Source organism: Ciconia boyciana, chromosome 11 (assembly GCF_034638445.1).
Source record: "Ciconia boyciana chromosome 11, ASM3463844v1, whole genome shotgun sequence".
Classification (NCBI taxonomy): domain Eukaryota; kingdom Metazoa; phylum Chordata; class Aves; order Ciconiiformes; family Ciconiidae; genus Ciconia; species Ciconia boyciana.
Genome location: NC_132944.1, coordinates 14197895 through 14221991, shown reverse-complemented (window position 1 = coordinate 14221991; position 24097 = coordinate 14197895). Strand labels below are relative to the sequence as shown.

The 24097-nt window shown below is 45.1% G+C and overlaps 1 protein-coding gene across 1 annotated transcript in view; it reads left to right on the top strand.

The window, feature by feature from the left end:
- Window positions 1-3630: 3630 nt before the first annotated feature.
- Window positions 3631-24097, top strand: part of LOC140658249 (uncharacterized) — a 32523-nt gene continuing 12056 nt past the window's right edge. Inside the window, exons 1-8 of the mRNA XM_072876419.1 lie at window positions 3631-3673; window positions 5802-5961; window positions 7623-7756; window positions 8749-8981; window positions 16109-16345; window positions 17754-17831; window positions 19091-19307; window positions 23881-24089. Coding sequence (XP_072732520.1) covers window positions 3631-3673; window positions 5802-5961; window positions 7623-7756; window positions 8749-8981; window positions 16109-16345; window positions 17754-17831; window positions 19091-19307; window positions 23881-24089 — 1311 coding nt within the window. The remainder of the gene's footprint in view (window positions 3674-5801; window positions 5962-7622; window positions 7757-8748; window positions 8982-16108; window positions 16346-17753; window positions 17832-19090; window positions 19308-23880; window positions 24090-24097) is intronic.

Genomic DNA, 24097 nt, shown 5'->3' with positions numbered 1-24097 from the left:
CCCGCTGCCTGTGCTCTGGGTGGGGGCAGGCGGGTGCAGCTGGAGTGGGTGCAGCCCCAGCCCGGGGCCATCCTCCCTTCGCAGCCTCTCCCCGGGTGATCACGGGTGGAGAAGCCCATCCCCTCGATGGACACCTGAGCACCGACGTGCTGCTCTGCAGAGGTAGCAAACCCACAGCAGCGTCCTCTGAGGCTGGGGGACAAGAAGCAACATGCATAAGCCTGCAGGTAAACTCCCTGTGTGGGATGGGGAGGTCTGGGAGATATGGTGTGACAGGAGGGGACACCGTGTGATATCCCAGTTCTGGGTCCCCCACTGCTCCACGGAGATGTGATCTGCAGGCGCTGTGGCTTGGCAGAAAGCAGCAGAGGAAGGGTTTATTGGGGAGAGGCGTTTGAGGCTGAGCAGGGGAGGTGAGTCTGCAGGAACTTGAAGTGGAGGGAGGAGGACGCTCCCAGGAGAAAGGGATGGGTGGGAAGGCAGACAGTCACAGTGCCAAGAGGGCTTTAGCCATGACTAATTTTTCATGGATTGGGCTGCTTGTTTTATAAATTTTTTTTCTGCAGCTTTAACCTTGCCTTGGTGCTTTCTGTGATAGCCATGTCTGCCTGGTGTGGCACACAGCGATATGTTTGCTGCCTTTTTTGGCCGTTTTCTAAAATCAACAGCTGCATGTGGGAATCCAGGCTTCTCTGAACGGAGAGACTTTGTTCTCTCACAGCCTGATCTAAAGCCCATTGAAGCTATCGAAAGACTTCCCTTGACTGCCTTGGGCTTTGGATCCGACTGTCAGTGAGTACCGCTTATTCCTGCCACACACAGCAGCCTTTATTATGTATGAAAATAAACGTATGCTTTGCACGCTCTCTGCCAGCGACTCCAGAGCCTCCTTAATGCAAGCAGAGGAGCGCTGGGGAGCATCCAGCTTTTCTACTTCTTTTCCAGCAGTAGAGCCCATAGAAAACGTGTTGGCTGGCAGATGTTTTCCTCACCTTCCCCTGAAGTTCAGGCAGAGTTTAGCACCCTGCTTCCTGTTGTGAGTGGCAGCTTCCCCACCCCGGCTGCTTCCTCTCCCTCCTCTTCCTCATGCTCCCGCTCCACCCCAGACCTGCTACCTCTCCCCTTGCCATCGCTGCTGACTTTGCTGCAGGCTCTGGCACTATGGATGTTGAGGCCAAGCTGATAAATTAAGCTGAACCCTGCTGGCTCTGCTCAGGACCCCCTGCAGTGTTTAACGGCCAGGCAGTCGGGTTTGGCTCATGCTGCCAGCCCTCTCTCAGCCCCAGTGGGCTATGGCATGCCTGTGCCCTGCTGCACGGCCCTGCCCGGGCTCATGCGTGGTGGGTTTGCAGCCACTGGGCAGCCCCAGTTGTGCCACAACCACAATCCTGCTTCCTTCTGCTACAGCTCCATCCATATGATGGGCATGCATCACAGCTGAGTTTAATGTATTTGGGTCAAGCAGTAGCACGGGAACTCCTAAGAGGCTGCAGTTTTGTGTGCAGGGTTCTGGTGGGGTAAGGAAGTAGCTCAGGCGTTGCATTGTGGTTTCCATAAACAGGATTGCCTGGTAAAATGCAACAGCTGAGGTGCATTTACACGCTCAGACAAAGTGGTGAGTGTTGTGATAAGCTGTTGTCGATGCCTGAGGTGCCTTGGTGAATATGATGGCTGGAAGTGTTTGGGAAGATTTTATCAGACTGGATTTCCAAGTGTTTAGTGCTGAGCAGCTCCTGCTGAAGCGCTCGGCACCCAAGCACCAAGCCGTCTGGCAGCACGGTGTTCGTGTGGATCAGGTTCAGTGCTCTGCCTTGGCTGGGAAGGGAAGCTCTTCTGGAAGTCATTGCTGGGGCTGCAAAATAGATCTAGAGGCTAGAAGGTGAAATGAGGATAGCCTGTAAATGGGAACCAAAGATCTGGTCCTGCATCTTTGGATGTGGTATCTTTGCTTGTTTTTGCCAAATCCAGACTGCCTTCTTGTGCACTTGTCTCTGTGCTTTATTCTGGTCAGTCCCCTGCAAAAACAGTACAACGTCCTCCCCTTTCCTGGCTGAGCTCCCCCCACCCCCCCAAAAAGTGCCATCTAAGCCCAAGCTGCAGAGTTGAATTTTGCTTCTGGAGCAGCGTGTCCCTCCATGGCACCGCACTGCCTGCCTGCTCAAGGGATGCTAGTATCTCCCACATACAGCCCCCACCTGCAATCCTGACTCCTCCTGACTTGAACCAAAAGTGCCTGATTCTGGAAAAAATAGAAGCTGCAGCCTATTATTCAGCTTTGTTGTAAAACAGGCTGACTGTGCTCTCAGCGTCTACCAAGGAAGATGTTGGGAACCATCCTGGTGGCAACTGCAGTCCATTTTAAGAACTGCCACCTTATCTTTTTTATGAAGCTGCTGGAGGCTTAAAGCAGCCCTTTCCTGCTCTCTCATGGTAGGGCTTGAACTCCTCTGCTTTGCACCTGGCAGTATTTTCCTCCTCTGAGTGAGCTCCCTTTTTTCTTTTTTTTCCTCGTATGCATGAAGAAGATGATGCACAATTAAATGGGAAAGGGAGAGAGATGTCTGTGCACAGAGCGAGCCATGGGGAGGCAATTTAGTTTGGTGCTTAATATGGTCCAGCAGCTTTGCTGAGGTTGTGCAATACTGTGCACTAAAAATGAAGCACTTTTCCTGGAGTAACATTAAAAAAAAAAAGTAGTTACGTAACTTTTTACTCCCTTTAGGGCTCAGAGCCTTGAGCGCAGCCTGGCCGGGCCCTGAGCTCTGCTCCGACTTGTCGGGTGCTTGCATAAACGAAGGCAATTCTGACCTCTGCTGTTGGCCCAAAGCATCATCAGGCTGCAAAAAAATGCAGCGCTTCCTGAAAAGATTGTATAATCTTAGATATAGAGTTGATCTTGGCATGCACTGCATGCTCTCTCTCCCCGGTAGCATTTCTTGGTGCTTGCGATTGGTGTTACAACACAGGTTACAAAACAGCCGGGGTAAATCTTGTTTTCCTCCCCCTTGAGTGACAGGACATCCTTGTCTGTCACTCATCCAGAAGCATAACATGATGATTACTAAAATCCAACATGGATTATAAATGTGTTTTTTTCCCCTAAATTAACAAAAAGCCTCAGAGTGCTTGGCAGGGAGGATGAGCAGATCCCGACCAGCATCCTGCATCTCCAGCATCCTGCATCTCCAGCATCCTGCATCTCCAGCATCCTGCATCTCCAGCATCCTGCAGCCGTACAGCAGGAGCTTGGAGATGCTCGCTCGTGTGCTGGTGAAAACACTGCAAAAAGACAATGTGTCTTCACACGATGCATAGCTGGGCTGAGTTCAACAAACTAACATGGTCTGGGAAGGGGGTAGTTATTCCTGCGCTTGCAATTAATTATAAAACTGCTGAAAGTTATATAAGCCGCCCCTGATGGCAAGAGCTTGGCATGAGATATAAATCGGGGGCTGCTATAGCTAGCCTAAATCTGTCTTCCTCATACATCAGACTGGGCCACTGCCACAAGCATGGTGCTGTTCAGATGACCTCTAAGTCTGGTCCAGGCTGGCAATTCCAATGTAAAATGCACATGTATTTTATGTTCCTTGTCTGCTTTCATATTTTTTTGTAATTTGGATAATGAAAATGGGTGAAGTCTCAAAAAACAACAGAGTTGTCATCTTAGCAGGTACAGAAACCTGAGAAACTCTGCTCCGAGAAGCAGACCTTTGGGGAGTTTTAGACCTTTCCCCGCTCCCAAAGACATGAGTTTATTCATATGGTGCCCCTTGGTACGACGGGAAGGAGTGGTGCCCAGGAACTGGAAGCCTTGGTGCTCTTTTGGTGATGGGGTCATCTGCTGTATCCCCCTTCAGCTTGGTGTGCGGGGGAGTTGTAGAAAGAGGCACTCAGAGTGGTCACGTCCATAATGAGGAGACTCGACTATTCTCACATCCTGCGTGGAGGATATGTAGTTGCTCAGTGTATCCATTTCAGATTTATCCCTTGAAATGCTCAGACACAGAAGACATTAAAAAACCAAACACCCTCCTGTCATGCTACCACTTGGCTAGAAGCTGACACCAGACCACCACCAAAGCTGGGTTAGGGCACCTGTAAGACCCAGTGTTTGGGAAATATATCCAAAGTGGCATTGTAAGTAGATAGGAAAGAAATGGAGAACAGAGAAGTCAGAGACACATAGGTATCTCCACCTTGCAGTCTGATCCTTTAATGATCTTCTGGTTAAAAGCTATTCCTAAAATATGCTGTTGCATTTGCCTTCATACAGTTTTTCTCAACAGTGGCCTATATAAGGTGATGCCTGATGTCCTCAGTGGCTTCATACCAAAGCTCTGCTGGCAGGCCGTGGGGTGGCTGGATGCTTTCTAAGGTGTCCAATACCCCACCAGAAACCCATTCTGGGATGGGGACGTGGTGCCTGCCGCAACAGCAGTTCCACATGGACAGGGCTTTGCCCCACAGCTGCTGGGCTGGTCTGGGCCAGTCCTCCAGAGGAAACATGTCCTCTTTTCACCCGCTTCACTTAGTTGTCTGCAGCTTTTCTATCATAGGGAATAAAATCCTGCCAGGGGCAATCTGCTCCACCCCAGTTATACTCAGAGCCTGCTTGCCCTGTGTGTCTGAAATCTGGTCTCGCCAGTGCTTTCATAACCGAGCACGTGCTCTTACGCTTGAGGGGTGGGGGAGTTTCTCTGAACTGCGTCTCGCTCTGTGGGGCCATAGCTCACCAGAGCCCATAGCTGCATTGCTGCCACGTGGTGATACGGGTTTTCTGGGGCCTCAGGGCAAGTACAGTGCCGTGGGCAACGTTGCTTTTGTCCCCAGAACATGCTATCTTGATCCTAGAGATGTTTTCGCAGCCTTTGAAATGCCGATGTGTTATTGTGTTATGCATAACTGTTTCTCTCTCCACCTGAATAATCAGCTTTTGGCAGGGTCTGGCTTGTGAAAAGATGCTGGGAGATTTGCCATGTGGTGCTGATGGGTTCAAGCAAAGTTAGCTTTTGTGACCCGAGAAACAGAGGGTTCAGGATGGTGCGTCTCCACTGCGAGCTGTTGCGGCAGGTTGAAGGCAGAAGAAGGGTTAGGAGGTTGCGTTCCTGCCAGGTTGATTGCTACATCACCTGCTTAAAAATAATTACTTGAAGAGGATCTTTGATATTATGCCATCATGGATTTGGCACAATAATTTTTTATGAGTATTTGTAAGTTCGGCTGCATTAAGACAGGTGTAATTGTATTTTAGACATGAGCATCATGGGTTGCTCTGCAGACTCTGTGCACAGCAGCCTCCACGGCACAGACACGTGTCAGGGAGACTTGTGCACCCCGTTGGCATGCAGGTAGTGGAGATCCTCCTTTTTACAAAGCTAGACCCGGTGCCTGCGTGTCCTGGCCTGAGAGGATCTGCCTAGTTTTGCAAGAGCTGTTTGAGAAGCGCTCTGTTTTCTCCAAGGGAAAAGTTACCTAGAGGAGTGGGTTTCGTATGCAGTTGTTCAGTGTTCAATGTTTGTCTCAGAGCTTCAAAAGTGAAAATTCATGTTTCTGAAACATTCTTATCCTTTTCCTCTCAGAAAAGGATCAGCAGTGGGGGGAGAAAGTAGGAGACAAAAATTAATTAGAAGTATAATATTTTTTCAGTTTGAAAAGATTTCCATGATTGTTTTCATATTCCTTCAAAACCTGTATTTTGTATGGAAAAAAAAGCATTTGTGTTTTTTTGGGCTAAATTCCTCTTCTGCTGATATGAGCAGTTACAAAATCATTGTTTTTCCTTTTATTTTCCATTTCAGAAACCCCAGCTGGACTCATTGCTGAGAACCTTCTCAAAGCCAAAGAAATAGCCCTCAATGACTCTCGTGTTCCTGAACAGCTCAAGAATTACTTACAAAAGGCTCTTGATGTTGCTCTTGGACTAGATCCTTACCTGGATGCAATGGCAACTTCTAAGAGGTACGGATACTCCTTTGTAACCTTGTGCTTTTTTCCTGTGATTGTATGAATGTGTTCTTAGAATTTCTGTTCAGAGTATGCCATAAACGTGGGGGACCGTGGAAGGAAGAAGAATGAGAGTTAACTGCACCCAAATGTATAGCAAAGTGTGCATGGACCTGTGTGTGTCTGTGTGCGCCTATAGCCTCGAGGAGAGGAGGTGAGAACAAAACGTCCTAACTCTAAATTTTGGAAGATATTCTAGAATTGACTATTGACCATGGCAAGGTCTGTGTTGGACCATATCCTGTGAAGAATCAGCAAGCCAGCCTCCACACAGTGCCTGCTGAAAGGCTCAAAGAATGAGCCCCTGGATCAGATTGGTGCTGGGATAAATAAAGAATGAAGAAAACCTGCACCTCTGGATCCACCCTATAATAACAGCCTTTACATGCAGCTTTTATCTCCAAGCGCTCAACAAACATTAATTAATCTGCTAACTAAATTACTCTAGTAACTAAACTAATTAATTAAACTAATTTAAGGTATCATTAATTCAGAAGTCCAAATGATACCCTCATTATTCTTTTTTGAGCTACAGTATATTACCCAGCCATGTGGGGTCTGCTAAACAATTCCCATTTATCAGTGTACATTTTGATATGTGGAAAAAGCCAGTTCTGTCTAAAATTGACAATGTGTAAACTGTTCCAGGCTGTGGATTACGGGAACGCTGAGCGTTCGTTCTGTTGCTGAAATAATAGCTGATAGTTGTTTGACTTACGCTTGCTGTACGATAATAGCTATACATTATCTTATTAAAGTTGTTAAAGCATTTGTGAGGGGCAGAAAAGAGGTTATATGAAATGTTCTACTCTTTAAGTCTGGGATTATCTGAGTGTGGCTGACACGGGTTATGAATTCTTTCTCATTTTACTGAGGAGTGGGGGAGAGCTGGGTAAAAAAAAAAAAAGCTGAAATGGCTCCTAATTCTGGCCCATGGAAGTATCACCAGCCATTTCTGGTGGTTACTTTCTTCAGATAGGGTAATCTAATCTGCCTGGAGGCTATGGACTTCTTCCAGTTGTCTATTCCCTTCTCTGTGTAATAGGTAGCATCTCACTTCATCCAGAGGCGTTGTCACAGGCCTGGCTTCTGTGAACTAGCATCTGGAGATACCCTGCTTTTCGCAGCAGTTTGTGAGGAAAACCATTTTTTTCCTGTCTTGCAAAAAATTTTAGATTTTACATCTTTTCCCCTATTCTGTAATGAAACCTTTCTTTGGCTGGAAAAAAAAACAACCCTAGGGTTGAACAAAACCTGTCCAGGGTAGCTTGGAGGCATTTACTCCAAACCAGCAGATAGATAGACACCTGTCTGGGACCAACTGGAAATGGGAAAGATTTGGGGTCGAACAGTGGGGAACGCTTCCCTTCAGTCCACAACCCCTTCTTCCCAAGCCCCTATGGCTGGAGTGTCTGCCAGCACCGAGGCGGGCCTATTGGCAAGCCAGGTCCTCTTAGGACTGTAATTTAGGGATATTTGTAATGCTTCTGGGCTAATTTTTCAGGCTTATGCACAGTTGGACCTTTTTCAGGAGTTCCCTCTTGTGTGCTGCTTTTTATGCAGGATACTCAGATTTTGTTTGTTACAATAATGTTGAAATTTCTTTCTTTTTCTAGAAAAACTTCACCTGACCACAGCCCAGGGGATGCTGGAGGAACTGAAACCAGAGTTAGGCTGCAGGAAAAACGCGCTTCTGGCTCTTCGAATGGCAAGTTGGTCAACCAAGAGGATAAAATTGCACCAGATTGGTGTAAAGGTTATCACTGAAGTTCATCATCCTCTACTCCGTCTTGAGTGAGGAAAGGATGAATGTCATGGAAATGCTCAGAAAATGTGGAAAACTACTTAAAAAGAAAGATAAGAACTTCCTGTAGGCTTCGATCTTCCTTTTGCATGAATTTTCCCTGTCCCCTGCCTCCCGTTCCCTTGTGCCCACGCACACATGCCCACGCACACATGCCCTCGCACACGCTTGTGAGTACTTTAATTCACAGTGCCAGTGCCATCCCTTAGTGAGCAGCAAAGAGATCCTCGTCCTCACTGGAAAGGGAAGGAAGGGAAAAAACATGTTGGTTTGGGTTTGGTGGTGTCTGATAGGGGTTTACGTGCTTTTGTGGTGGAGGTGGCCTGTGGCCAAGCACTGTACCTTTTCAAGTAGCAATACCCAGGCTTGTATCCCCATATAAAGCCTATTACACTAAATCTATTCCCAGATTCATTCTTCCCAGATGTTCCCATCTTTTGAGTAATATATCATCACAGTGAAGTACTCCTATAATGTATTACACTAATACATTGTTCGAAGGACACCACTGATGATAAATTTCTTAAATGATGGTGCTGTCTAGGGATAATGACTCTAAGAGCAAATGCAAGGTAATGTAGTGATTTTTTTTAACCGGGTTCCAGAAAGAATATGGAGACATCTTAAAGCCATTTTCATATGGGGGGAATGTTAAAATATGCAATATTTCAAGCACTATTTAACAAGCACTTGAACAATAGCAGCATTGATGATAAAGGTTCTACATTTAAAACCAGTCCCTTTATTCTGTTGTCTTTTAGCTGCATTCTAGATGAAATTTTGTCAGATTCTGTTGTTAAACCCTTATTTGAAAGTGTTTTAAGATTAGATTTTTTTTTAAAATGATCACTTAAAAAGTACATCTAATTTTCATTGTGAACAGGGTACAGTCTTTCTTATGGTTTTATTTTTAAATTTTCATTCTTGTCTTTTAACAGGCCAAATTTTTAGCATGTTTGTTCGTATGATCAGAGCCAGGAAGATTTTATTAATTGGCAAGCTTAAAGGTTACAGTATCCTTGCTATCGCAGAAGAATTGCCAGATGATGGCAAAATCTTTGCATGTGCAGAAGTGCCGTATCTCGGAGTGAACAGCCAAGAAGCATTTGATTATTCTTCAGATGGTAAAAAGATAAGCATGCGAGTGGGACCAACGGGAGATGCTTTGGAGGTAAAGTCAGTTGGAAGGGGAGTTTGGGAGCCCTCATGCAGAGCAGATTAAAGAGTTTTGGGCAGGTCCTATTTCCTGCCCACAAAATGCTGGATAGTGACCCTAGTTTGCTTGCAAATATGTGAACACACTCTTGCACTGGAATTATTTCTTATTCATGACAATGTATGATGGGACAGCTCTGTCACACAAGATTTTTTTTTTCCTTTTTAACTAAAATACTGCAGCTTTTTGATCAGAGGACTCACAAGGTCTAAATGTAGGTCAATAGGGTTCAATAGCAGAGTTTTACTTGACATGGGTGGGCTTTGTTTCAGGGTCTCTAATTCCAAATATAACAAGCTGGAGGAGTGTATCTGTGCCCTGGTGAGCCAGCTCTTCAGAAGCACAGCTTGCTCCCAATGTTCACAAGAATTGGGAAAGCCCTGAAGAAGTCTGTAATTCAACCACAGCCTCTCACTATTTTCCCCCACTGAAAACACTGTGGGCAATTAGACCTCAAGTTTCTCACTTCCAGAGCAATGCGATAGCCTTCAGACAAGCAGATGCATTAGCTATATTTGTTTCATTCTAACTAGTGACTTTGTCCAAGAAAGAGAAAAGCTGATGATTGCCAGCAGCTAGAGGAGCCTCATGTTTAACTCCAGTTTATGGATCTCCAGGACATTGCTGCAGGTCCAGCATGCTAACAGGTGATGCCCATGCCAGGTTCATTAAATATATAGCCTTTCTATTATCAACGCAAACCAATTTGATCTGATTCCGTTTTCAATCTGAATGTGTCAGTGTGAGCTTGATTGTAACTATTTGCATTAACAGGTACCATATTTGTTTCTAAAATGAAAGGGCTAGGAGCTTTCTGACCTCTGGCTTTCATGACCTCCAGGTTTGATAAGAAAGAAACAAAGAGCTTTGCCAAGTATATGAATAAACGAAACGTTACAGATCACCTGCAATGTGCAGCATTTAAAATCCCAGCTCCCCGCAGTGAGTGTGAAATTAATTGAATTGCTGTTGCTCTCTAGTGCCCATTCTGTGCAACTGACTTACTGTGACTGAATTAAAATATCTAGAGTACATGCTGTGTAGAGATTAAAGAAGGGAGCAAAGACATGAAAATTAAATCCTTAAAACAGAATGTTGCAATTGATTTTATATCCTCCGATTGCAATGCGAAGGCACATCCTGACCCCAGTTCTGCAGGTACTCAGGGCCTCAAATAGCTCTTGGAGGTGACGGGAGCTGAGATGCTTATGTTTGGCAGGAGAGATCCCAGCACTGGGGACACCTCTCTATGCAGGATTTCTGCACTGGGCTCTGAACTTTTGTTGCTCAGCCTGGCAGATATTGTATCATCGGTATCAGGACAATCAGGATTGTCCTACAGGCCTTAACCCACAATGGCGGTAAATGGTGAAGCAACACATTTGGTGGCCTCTCTGGTGCCTTTGCATTTTGAGCTCATTGAGGTTTGCCTGGCTGGAGTGGGGCAGCCATGTGGGAACACACCTGGATGCATGGAAGAGGCTCAGGCTGTGAACAGCATGCTGCCTTTTCCCTCCTAGAGAAGATCAGTTTAGGTCAGAGACCAAGCAGGCTTCCTCCGCTGCCTCGTGGGCATGCTGAAAGGCAGGAGGACGAGACAGCCACAGACGGGAGATGGGCCGGGCATGGCCCAGCTGAGCTCTCACAGCTCAGCTTCATGGTGGAAGTGGAGAACAACAGTGTTTCTGTCCCTCATTGTCTGCAGGGAGGCTGGTCTAGAGCAGAGCTGGCTAACAGTTGTTGAAAAGCGTGGTGAGGTTCAGGAGAGCTGGAACAAGCTCTGACAAGGATTGTCTTTGTTGTCTATGGTGTCTGCAGCCCTAGGTTTCATTCTTGTCCCTCTAGAGAAAACAGAGTGCAGACATGGTCACTCACCTCTTCCCCTTTGGAGGTGTCTGCTGCAGCTTTCTTGCTGTGGTGACTATGGCTGAATTTTGCTTCCAAGCTCAGTGCAGTAGGGCAGGATTTCTGCTCATCTGCTGCTCCTCAAATTTTTGTAGCAGTGCAAGCTCCTGTGAGCAGAGGATTTGCCTCGCTGCACTGGCTCTTTCAAAGCACAAAAATGTCATATGATATATAAATAACACTACCTGGCAGGGAAGTCCTTTTCTGCTGCATGAAGCTATGATTCAGAAAGTCCAGACTGCCAGAAGGTATATGATGTACTCTCACTTCTGGTGTAAAACTCGTCCACCCAAGAGTTACATCCGAGCCTCGGGTAGAGGGTGCCATCCAAGCGCTGCAGGATGTGTCCAGTGCTGCATCCACATCTGCTGTTGATGCCCTTTACACGGAAAGCTGCCAGGTGTTGCACCAGTTGCCACAAGGATGCGATGCATCTGTGCCCGTGCACCTCAGACAGCGGGGCCTTTGTGGGACCCACGTGGCTCTGGCTCTTCCACCTACAACCGCAGCTCATGAGGGCAGTGAGTGAGTGGAGAGCAGTGCAAAGGCAGCACATCAGTGCACAGAAGCACCTCGACCAGGGTTTCCGAAGCCTCTCACTGCTCCTTTGCATTAACGCAGTGTTGGCAGGGATGGCCAGGTTCCCTGTCTCTTGTCCCAGATCAGAGCCAGCCGTAAAATGTCTGGGATTTTGAGCTGTCAAAGGATGCTAAATACCAGACGGGAGCTGCAGAGTTCAGGTACACAGTGGGATTCATTTGGTACCTGAGGGCACAATGGAAAAAAAATCCACCTTTCCCACGCGTGAGGGGCAGCTTGCCAAGCTAGGTTAGGTCCCCACCAAAGCACGTAGCTCACATACACCATGGCACAAGCCTCTGTGCCCAATGACCTCAGTAACTTTTACATAACATTTTGAAATGTGGACTGAGGGGAAGCCTTTCCTTGGGTTCAGTCTTTGATACAGGTGCTTTCAGCAGGAATTAGTTACCTTTTCAACATGTGCTGGACCAGTGTTTAAAAACCTTTCCCAACAAGCTCCTTAAGCCTAAATTCTATCCTGCTGTGCCTGAATACCATGCCTCGCCATGCATCAGCTGTGAGCAAGAGGCCTGATCCTGCACAAAGAGCTTCCTTTAATTCCCAGTGGACTTCTGGTTGAACAATGGATGCAGGATTGAGTCCGGAGGGAATGCAAACTACCAGGAAATTATTCCCATCCATGATTTTGATACTTCCATTTTCAAATTGAAAACGCAACACAAAAAATAACACCGTGTTTGCAGCAGATTCTGCTGATTGCAGGGCATTGTATAAGCATGTCAGGGTTTTCTTTTTTCTTTTTTCCCTCCTTTTACCAGACAGAATAGGTGAAGAGGTTGAGCTGCAGATCTCATTTCTCCTGTTTTGCTGCTTGTGAAGTCTGCCAACAGAATCCACCTTGACAAAGTCAAGGACTCTGCGTTTAATGTTGAACTGAGTGAATAAATTATGCATGAAATTGTGTCGGAGTCTCTAGTGTGCAGAATTGCTCCTTTTGATATGAAAGGTTAATTCAGAAAGGAGTCCAAAATAGCTGGAAATTGTGGGGATAAGTGGATAGTATTCACTGTTGTGAGCTGTTATTACTAGAAATTGCATTCCCTCTCTAGCTTCCCTAGAGATTTAGCTTTGACGGTGAATATAAACTGTACTCAATAGAATAGCATTTAGGAGTAACAAGAGTGTATGTCCACATACAGTAAAATATTCTAATGGGGTTTTAAAAGGAAGCTGTACTTTTTCATGTATTCTGTGTACCCTAAGGATGGATTGCTATTACATTTAGGTCAAGAACAAGGCATAGGGAAGGTAATAAGTTTTGAGTACATCTTTATTACAAATATGCTGACTGTATGATCCATATCAAAGGAACCGGACAGTCATTTTTTTCTGATTGAGTTTTTGTCTGCCTTATGAGAGAGTGTTGTCTCTGATCAGGACTCCAATCAGGTTTTCTCTCAGCTTTGGCAGAAGATTCATTCATGTTTTTATTTGGGATGTCCTCTCCCTGATCTTTTGCCATATTTGTCAACAGTGCTGCTGTGCCCTTTCTCGTGCTTGCTTTTGGTGTATCTCCTCTATGCAATGCAGTGCCACAAGTTTTTTTTTCTTTTTTAATCCCAAAGGAAGTTAATGACTCACTATAAGCAAAAGCATTAATTTTAGCCAAGTTTGCTCTGAATTAAGACACTTCTTGTTGCCATCTGTTACCGTCTATGATGCCTCTGTAGCAAGGAGTAGGGATTGCACTGTAAACATTCAGGAAATTAGTTTCAGCAGGATATTTTGCGGGCAGATTATTTCCTTCTGGATCTCAGCTTTCCTCACAGTTGGAGACGTTTGGGGTCTGCCTCTCTCCTAGCAAAGGACAAAGGCATCTCCAACGTGCTGCGAGGTCCCAGGCAGGGCCTGGCCCAGTCTGCTCTGGGAGGAGAAAGGTAGTCAATCCCTCCTCTTAAACCCCTCATCCATTTTGAGAGGGACAGCAGTAAGGTCTCCTCTTGTCTCCATCATCACACCGATATTTCCAGTGCTTAGCTCCGCAATCAGAGCTACCAGTAAGGCAGCTTTTTCTTTTTGGCTCTCTTGGTTCAGCAGCGGGTGCTGGCAGTGAGGAAACCCTCTCCAGTGTGGTACCCTGGCCACAGTGACCACCTGTCCAGGTCACCCATGTTCTGCTAGCCAAGGAGCTCCAGGAAATGGAGCACTTTCCCATTCCTGTGGCTGTTATCCTTTTGTGTAGAGGCTGCTCCAGAGGCAAAGCTGGTTCAAGAAATTTCATGGATTCCCCTTATGGGCCTGGAGCTGTTTCCAACTAAACATGGAAAACCCAACAGCAGTCTTGAAGCTGTGGAACCCAAGAAGCTCAAATGATGGCAGAGTCGCAATAACAACTGCAAGGCGTTTCCATATAGGTGTCTAGTACTAGGTATCTAGAAAAATGAAGGGCACCCAACTGACCTTCACAGCTGGCCATTCAGGACTTAATGAACTGACAGAAGAGAAATGCCTTCCAAACAGTGGCCTTGCACACCCAGGCAGTGCAAGGGCGAAAGAGGCATGTGCTGGATACACATACAACACAGGCACCCTCCTAGGATGAAAGCTGTGAAGTTAGAAGGTGGTTTATCTGTGTCAGAAGATAGATAAGAAGGAGATAAGCTGTCAGCAAGTAGACAGTACACAAAGAAGGCTGAAATGAGAAGTCCAGCTAATATCCAAAGAGCTACACAACTCCATCTGGACCTAATGAAGTCAATGCATAAAAGTGAGATTCTTTCTCATTAGGGAGCCATACCATGGAGCAGTAGTAACATATGTTCAGAGATGGCCACATCTGCTTCTGAAATGTCTGCCCCCCACCTCCTCCAACGGGAAGGTTACAAGACAGAAAGTAGTGATAAGTCATGATAATTACTTGAATTTGGCTTTGGCTCTTCTCTCTGGGGAATAAGACCTCTAATCTCTATTCCCAATGGAGTCCTCCTCCCAGCTTTCATCTTCTGACCCTTCCTGAAGTATCTACATTGGACAGACTGGCTAAGTTGCAACCTGATATAAGATGCTCTTCCACAGTAGCAAAAATGTTCCTGCTGCTTTCCCCCAATACAGCTCGAGAGGTAACCAGGGCAAAATTTTCTAACTGGTCATGAAATGAAAAGATGAATCCCAGGAAACTAGATGTCCCAGTTTCTGTGATATTTATTATAAACCAGCATATATTTGGCCTTAAGGTCTTCTTTCATTATAGTGTAGTATCAAAAGGTGTCCTAAATGTGGACTCATGAATGCTTTTGGCAGAGCTTCTGTGCTATCAAGCAACTGCAGTTAAGTGTGACTATCCAGGCTCTCAGGCAGGCTTAATTTCTTAACCACTAACAAGCTCACAGTGACACCAGTTTGCACAATAGAGTAATTCAGAGCTTGAATGATCCACTTCCCGCTATTCCTTGTCTGAGCGACGCTCTCCCTGCTTCAGAAAGGCTCCTGAAATCTCTGTTTGGGAGCCATCAACCTCACTCCCGAAAACAAATTAGTTTTTCACATTCTGTTGCCATTTGTTATTGATGCTTTTCTCTCATACATCTCAGGGGATCGCTCATCACTCATTGTGCACAATGTCTCCAAACACAAAAGGGAAATCTGGACGCAAGAAGTACTGTTAAAAGTTGTGGTAGAAACAGTGAGTTCTGGAAAACATAATTGTTTCTCTTTTCACTCAAAATGCCAAGACTTGAAAGCATTTCTGCTTGCCGAGATAGGTGGGATGAGCCGTTGTTTCTTTGCAACGCACACAGATGCAGTTAAATAGTCCCAGATGGAATCTGAAATATTCCATAGCAGCCTCTTGGGCAGCGAGTGCATTAACTGCCACAGGAGAAGGCTGTAAAGGCTCCCATCTGGTCATCCATCAACACTTTTGTACATTATCATCAGCAGCCTGCTTGGAGGGAAGGTGTGCCACATTTCTGAAAATCCAATTAGATGATAGCAGCCAGTTCTCTTTTATCCTCTCTGTTGCTGAGCCATCCAAAGCATTTTTTTTAGATTAAAGAAACATCATTTTCCTTCACAGGAGCTGTGCTGCTTTATCTCTATCATGACCTGTTCTTTTATGTGCTTTATAATTCTATTATTAATTGGGATTTCAACCATTTTCCTGCTACTAAAGTGGGACTTACTAGTTTGCAATTCCCAGGATCAGCCTTATGCCTCTTTTTCACCACTCTTCAATTTGTTGATAGTTACACTTTTGAGAAGAGATAACTTATTGCAGCAGCTCAGCCGCAGGGTTTGATGCCAGTCCTCTCCCTTACCCTGATGGATCAATTCACTTTGACACTAGATATGCAGGTGTTTCTGCTGTGACTCTCAACACCACAAGCTGGGATGAGCCATCTTCTTTTATATCCTGATTTTCTTTGAGAGGTTCAGAGTTTTGGGCACCAATGGTGCTGAAGAATTGTTTGCAAAGCATGGCAAACTCCCAAGATCTCCAGAAGTAATTCTAGCAATGTTACTTGGAAGAACAGGGTTCCTTCTGGTTTGGGTTTTATATAAAGGACATTTTGATGGCAAGACTTTAAATTTTCAGGTAAATAATTAGTGTTTTCTCCAACATAATTTTTTTCCAGGCATTACGTGCTGAGGATGAGCACTTTGATATAGTCTTTATCGATGCTGATCAAAGGAACGCTGTTAACTACTACAGCTTTGTCATGGATAACCACTTGCTGAGAATGGATGGAGTGATCTGTGTAGAAAATACGCTCATGAAAGGGCAAGTCTACCTGGAGAACATATCTGATGAAAATGTACTAGCTGTCAGAAAATTAAATACAGTTATTACTTCAGATCCTCGTGTTGAGCAGGTTAGTGCGATGCAATTGGTTAAGGTGCCCATGGTACTGTATCTATGGATTTTGCAAAGTACTCTTTAAAATGTTTCTTTTGTTGGTGCCATTATCCAGGGGACCTAAAATGAACTCAAATTTTATTATAATTTGCTTCACTTGAGCTCTATGTATGAGTTTCTATATTCAGAAATGGTCCCTGCTCTCTGTCTACATCATATACATTGTTAAAGGCAAGATAAAAGTGGAGCACTTAAGAGTGAATAATCAGCTCTACAGTACAACCAAGGAACCGCTGCTCCGCTTTAAAGGCTCTGGAGGCTGTAGGGCATCACCAGCACAATAGGAGTCAACAAAGTCCTAGTCCAGCAGGAGAAAAAAAAAGAAGTAATAGAATGCGTAAACAATATGCTATGGTTTTAGAGGCAAAATTGAACAAATATCCTTCCGGGCTCTAAAAGCAGGCATGAATGATGCTACCCCAGGGCAATAGCCACCAGCCTGCAAAGCTTACTTTCATGCCACGGCTGTATCGGGGCGGCAGAGGGGCTGCTGTGGCTGAGGGGAGCCATCGAGGATGGCCAGATCCCTGCCTGCCCTTCTGCACTGTAAGGCTGGTGCCATGGTGGGACAGGTGAGGTCTGCACCTCCCAGGTGCCCCTTCCCACGCTCTCCCCCGCCATAGCTCCTGCCCAGGAGGTTTTGGTATGTGCCTCATAGGTACGTAGGTCTTGTCTATCTGCAGGCCAGACAGCCTCTAGAGATGCCTCCTGTGATTCTGTATTTATTCTACCACCAACGTACCAGTAGCAGCAGCTTTTCTTTGTAGATGAGGAAAAATTAATGACAATTTACCATGCCCTGAATCTTACTGTTAGCCATTCAATGGATGTTGTTTCCATATCTAATGTTCTAATAGATTGATATTGGTGTTGAATCTCCAACACTGAGTGCAGCTTTCACTAAAGTGTGATAATGGTATCAGAGAAGGTAAGTGGCAAAACCCATTGACATTCATCTATGGGTGCAGGACAGATGTTCTAGCAAATGCTGAAGAACACCAAAGTGTTGCTATTATGGTTTGCTGAGCTCCAAGAATAAGACTGGAATATCCTCGTGGCAGCATTAGCCAGGCAGTGGAAACCCAGAAACCTCAGCAGCTGGCACTGATTTAGAAAACAGAGAGACAAAATTGCATTTTTTTCCTGGCATTTGTGGAAGCCGTGAGTTTGGAAGAGGAATGTGAGCAAATACAAATGCCTGACATATTCGTGTTGGAAGGAATTTCAGCTAAAGCATAGAAGTAGGAGAAAAGCTACTGTGGCCTAAGGCAGGAAGGACTATCCTTCATGTCAGTGGAATCTGGGTGATAGAAAGCCAGGTACAAAGCAGTTGAGAACTGTGTGTGTATGTCTTATATTTGCAGATAATTTTACCTGTGCAGAGTGGACTGAGCATCATTCAAAGGAACCCTGCACCTCCAGATGCAGTGATTGAATCCAAGGTGTGTATTTCCTCTCTGTGAGCACTTCTGGGAAAATTTTGACTCTGCTGAAGACAGCGACAAAATAATTTCCAGGGTTTTGGTGGCGAGAGGCCAAACTCACGTTCTGTCATGCCATGGTGCTGTGCAGCATGGACTTACCAGCTTAGGGCTTGGCACATATTAGCCTTACTAGTCCAGGGCTACACTATAGCTATTAAATGCTGATTCCTTGCATAGTCTTTTGGCTCAGCCACGCTGGTGCTGTGATAAATCCCCAGAGTGGCTGGCATGCTGCTCGCCAGGTGTCTGTGCCCGGTGCTCTCTGGTCCTTCCCGCGCAGGGGAGTGTGGGCAGATGGAGCTGGGGCCCAGCTGTAATGAACCAATGCAATATTTCTGAAGTCGCTCTTTTTTTTGCCCAAAGGCAGCACGTGAAGCCCTCCTACGGTCTCTGAGCTTAATATTTTCATGGCCTTAGATTTTGCTTGTCCTGTGGAAAAGATGGTGCTTTTATCTTTCTCCATTTTATGTAGTGGGCATCATCCAGCTGTAATCATGTATGATTCCCACCTGGAATCATAATGGCCTAACTCGGTAAATCCAGACCCAAAAGCCTTGATTGTTTTGCAGTTTCTGAGTGCTCCCAAAGCTACACCCACTGGCAATTCCTGGCATTTCAAACCCAATATTTTAAACATCTTGTATTTTCCATTTTGATTCCAGTCAGGGGGAAATGATGTATGGCAGCTGATCAGATGACAGCTTGGTTTAAGTTATTGGCTGATATCTTTATTTGCGCACCAGCCTTGTGAAGATATTTTGATTGCACTCCACTTGAGCCAAATCCTGCCTTTGGAAACTTGTTCTTAGCCTCTGTGCCTTCCTGGAGCCAGCTGAGCCTGAGAGCAGGATTGGGCCCTGGGGGTGAAATAACTGGAAGACTTAATCAGTCATCTCCTAAGACATTGTACCTGATCCATCTCTCATGGGAAGCCAGGTCAGGAAATACCATACCCTACTCTCATGTAAGGGGAGTGGTGGATGCATCTCCCCCCCAAAACTGCAGCCCTTCTGCTCCATTTTCTTGCACCTTAGTGCTCCTATTGAGACTATTATCTGTGGGGATAAGGGTGCTTTTCAGCTTGAATTAGTCATACCTTTTGTATTAAATAATGGGCCAAGAAGACATGGATCCTTGTTCGTGCCCCCACCTCATTCTCACCATCACTTACTGAGCTTTGCACCTTATTGTGCAATGTATATATGTTTCTGTTTTAGAAAGAAGTGGTGAGGGATGACGTCTTCTGGGGTTATAACAGGCACCGCATCCTTGACCGGCTGCGTTTGGATGGCAAGGTGGCCTATGTCACAGGCGGAGGGCAGGGAATTGGAAGAGCCTTTGCTCACGCATTGGGGGAAGCCGGTGCTAAAGTAGCCGTTGTGGATCTGGTCCTTGCAAAGGCAGAAGCGGTGGTGTGTGAGCTCAGCCTCAAAGGTAAGCACGGGACTGACCTGCATGTCCTGCTGTACGCTACCCAGTGATGAGTGCGGTAACAGGCTGCTTTCCTTGGTCAAACCTGACCCTTTCTCTGCGGTGCAATTCTCTTTCATCCAGCCCTGATGTTCCTCAGAGTAGATCGTGCAGCAGCCAAGGCACCTCAGGCTTTACTAAGGATGGATGATAGACATGGCCTGCAAACTCGTTAGCATGTACCCGCTCCCTGGCACCTCTTCCATACCTAATGTCTGGACCATGAGCCAAAACACCAAAACAGAGTACAGCTATTGTCAGCCTAAATCTCTCATTGTGCCCTCAAACTGAAGCAAAGTAATTTTTGAAACCCTCATCTATAGTTCTTTCAAACATGCAAGATCAGATATAGGAACAAAATACTAATAGACATAATAACTAAAATCCCAAATAAGAGCTAAAATCCTCTACAAGCCACTTCTATTTTAGCAGTAAAAACAGAAAATGTAACATAAAATTGAATTTCCCCCTGGAGTCATGCTAAACTGCAATTGTAAAGGGGAAAAAGAAAACTGGAAATATAATTTTAATGAGAAAAGAAAGGAAGTGTTACTCATTTTATAATTCCTTTTGTGAGATTACAACTGAGCCTTCTTCGAAGTTCAGTACTTCATTGCCTCTAAAGACAAAGCTTTACCCAGGAAATTTTCACATTCCCGTTTGGATAAAGTCACTGGTATTTGTTTCCACTCTGACTTCAGGAAGGGATTGGGCCATTAGAAACCACATTCTCCAGCAAAACCAGCCCCTGCAGATGTATTTCTATCACCCAGTCTCAATCAACTTCCTGAGGAAGGGGCAAGGACTGGTTCAGTTCCGGTTTTGATACCAACCTGAGCCTCCACAGAGAATACCTTAAAAAGTCCCAGCCTGTACAACCCCAGCTCTAGTAAGCGGGAAACACTTTACACTGAGTATCAGTGTACTGGTTAAAGCTTTGATTGCTGGTCTCATCCCAATGACCTAGAATAGAAAGTGTCCAGCTCCTTTTACAAATTCTTGAGTCATGCAGTCCCTCCTTCCCTGAAGCTTTTCATTTTCTTATGCACTGAAGCCATATGGTCTTGGCACAAAGTAGCTGTGCCCTACAAGTTAACGTGCCTTTTGGACATTTTTTCACAGTGAGATCCTGCATATCAAGTAGAGCTATTCAGATAGAAATGGGCTACTTGATAGAGCAGTGAGACTTTGGATGCCAACAGCCTATTTGAAAACTAACTTAACTTTTCTCCAGGGCATTTTCAGTAGGAGTTTGATCATCCATCCTTCAATGGCTGCCCTATATCTCTGCTCCTTCAACGGTGGGCTGCAAGCCCAGAGGAGGTGGGGGGCGTGTTACAAAATGCAGTTGGAGAGGTCATGAGGCATAGCAAATATTATTGCAGTCTAAGGTAAAGAAAATCTCGCTTCTCAGTCTTCACACATCTTTATCCTTTGAGGTCAAATATTCTCTATCAACTTGACCAGTGCAGCTGGTCAGAGCACATCTATTCTATCTCATGACAGTTTCTGAGGTTTCAAATTTATTGTCATTCCTTGTTGGAACAAACCCCAAACTTTGTAATGCTTTTGTGAAAGGGAATTATATCCAAATGCCCATTTTTGGAAAGGATCTGAAAAGGTCAGGTTTTCAATCTCTTTCTCTCCAGAGGTAACTAGAGAGTCTAGCCTGGACCTCAGAAGCTTTCCCTTGAAAACTTTTGTTGAAATCAATATGTTTCCATGAAACATTTTGGCTTCAAAGAAGTAACATACTCTGTTGGAAATACATTTTGACAAAAAGGTTCAGCTAGCTTTACTCTCGAAATATTCACATGAGTAAATTGAAGCAATCGTAGTATTAATACATATTTTTCCTGCTATAATAAGCACAAAGGAGCTGTGATTTTTTTTTCCCCCCTTTTTGGTTGTGGATCTCTAACTCAAAGTTGGAAACACAGTGCCCCAAGTCATTCCCATACAGATACTTTTTGAAGCCACTTTACTTCTTATACCAAGGAGCCCTTTACTGTCTTTTGGGATGATGCCATCATTTCATGATGAGTTTTAAACATCAGAACCTCTGTGATCTCAGTTTTAGCTTTGTTAGACAGCTCGGGTCTATCTCCCTTGGCTACAGGGGTCTTTGTTTTTAGATCCTGCGTGAATACCTTTTCCAACAGTTGCTAATGGATCCTGACAGAAGAACCAAAAATGATGAAACATAACCAAAAAATCCTAAGGGTTACCTTCCACTATATACCCCTCTGTCTTCAGGGGGAATTACTGCCTGTACCTTAAGGAAAGAATTAGTCTGATGGGATTTTTAAAATGTGCATTTTCACTGTAAACTATGCAAATGCCTTCCCCACAATGTCACTTCTGATCTTCTTGTCTTTATGCAATATATTACTTCCATTTATATGGAGAGACCAGAGATGAAGCCCCGTGGCAGGGGGGACGTACATATCCCCTGCAGAAGGGCACCTCAGGCAGATTCGGCACATCAATGCCTCTCCGGCACGAAGCCACTGGGCTCCTCTCCTGCCCCTGCCTCCACGAGCATCACAAAGCTAAACTGAGGACTGTAGAGATGCATTGGTACTATCGTGCATGTAGCAGCATGGTCACGTCTTGGGTTTCTTAGCTTTGATTAGGACTACAGATTTTAAGCTATTTTTCCATAGTTTATTTTATTTTTTTTTTTATTTTTAACAGATGGTTTGGGGGGACACTGGAGAGACAGAAAGTGTTTTTTTCCCTCTCTCAGAGTGCAGGGATATCAGCTGAATTGATTAAGGTCAAGTGTGGGACTCTGGTTTGAAGTGAGCGTGCCTTCATTGCTTCCTCGCTAGACACTCTGCGTGGCACCTTTTGTCTTGTTTTTATGAACTATTGTATAAGATGAAGCCATAAATGGGGTGAGAGTTGGAGGGCAGGTGAAGAGCCTCATTCTGTTACCATTAGTAACACGCTTGCACCCATTTTGACTGTAAATTGAATAAGAAAGATTGCAGCAGCTCCCTGTACGTTAGATGTCTTGATAACAATTAGGAGGAGCAATGGGGACTGTCTGGCTATTCTTATTCTTTCAGCATATTTAGCATAAAACCTGCGATAAAATAAGAGGTCTTGTTTTGTAGCAAAACATGCATTCATTTTTGTAGGTGGCTGTATTATGGATCTGCCCTTTTCTCTGCTGTGGAAATCAAGGGGACCATGGCATAGTTGAAGGCCAGAAGGGACATTAGGTCCCATGGCCCAACATGGGGAGCACCCCAGACCAGCATCGCCTCGGGGAGTGTGCTCTGGCAGGGTCCTGGAGGCATTGGAGATCAAGAGGAGCTTTTCCATCCAAAAGCCGCTTTCCTGTCATTTTCTTCAAACACCACTGGGCAGTGATTGTTTTGCCTTGCTTTCATGGAAGTCTCCATCTCAGAGCTTCATTTTTGGAGAGTCTTCTCCTGTTCTCCTAGGATAGGTTTAAGGTTTCTTTCAAAATTTTTATTAGAATGATCTAAAAGAGGGACCAATGAGGAATAATTTTTCCATTTAACTAGAAGTCAAAAATCTTGCTTTAACAGCTGTAACTTCCTACCTGTGCACTGTTTGCTTGCAGACTGCTGATCTATCGTCCAACCCCAGCGGCTGCCCCCTCCTTGTGAGTCAAGACCCATTTCGCCACAGCCCTTACTGGGTAGCCTTGTTTGACTTTCAGGATGGGTATAATCCCATTGGCATCAGGTCCCTCAGCAGGCCGCTTATGTCGTTTAATAATAAGGGTATTTAAAGCTCATTTTGATAGTAAATTAAATGAAGCTATTTATGGATCAGCACTGGTGCAAAAGTCAATGCCTGGACTTTTCTAGGAAAAAAAGTACAACTTTTGCATGTTTCTAATCTAGTCAATCTCTTAACTTCTAAATGTTTGTGTTACTCTGGTAGTGTGATTTGCAATAAATAAGGCCAGGCACCATGACTACCATACCGGGGAACCTGCAAGTATTCCCAGTTAGCTCCCATCTAAAACTGGTTTGGTTTTGTCTGAGGCTCCCAGCCGTCTGGATGCTGTAGTTCATCCAGAAAGCACTTTTGGACAAATCGGTTCGATTTCCGCAGCATCTCGGGGGGGAACTGGCACAAAACCCATCTGCATTTGAGCAAATGAGAGAGTCCTTTGCTTTGTCTTGTTCCTGAGCTGTTATCAGCCACCCACGAGTGATGCTCTGTGGAACTGCTCACAGCCGGGGAAGCTGCAGTTGAGGGTTCGGACAGAAGATGGTGCAGTGTTCAAAGCTTCGTCCCGGCGGGGTGGCGGACTCCGCTCACACCCCGGTTTCATGTTTGCCTCCCCCAAGCAAACCTCGCACCGGTTAGCAACTTCAATAGCAGTATTACAATAACAAACACACATTTTGCTGCAATTTGGGGAGCAATGACTTAAGGTGGCATATATATAATACATATATAGATGAGTTAATAAATAATCGTTAAACAGATTTTTTTTCTTTCTCTGTGAACTCCTCTACTTGACTTCCTCGCTCTTATTTTAACGCAGGGATTAAAAGCATTGCCCTGGCAGCAGATGTAAGCAAACCCGAGGATGTGCAAAGGATTGTGGATGCGATTGTAGCTCGCTGGGGCACGGTTCACATTGCCTGCAACAACGCGGGAATCAACATGAACTCTGCAAGCGAAGATACTTCCCTAGAAGAATGGGACAAAACTTTCAATGTGAATTTACGAGGATTATTTTTGTGCTGCCAAGTAAGTGT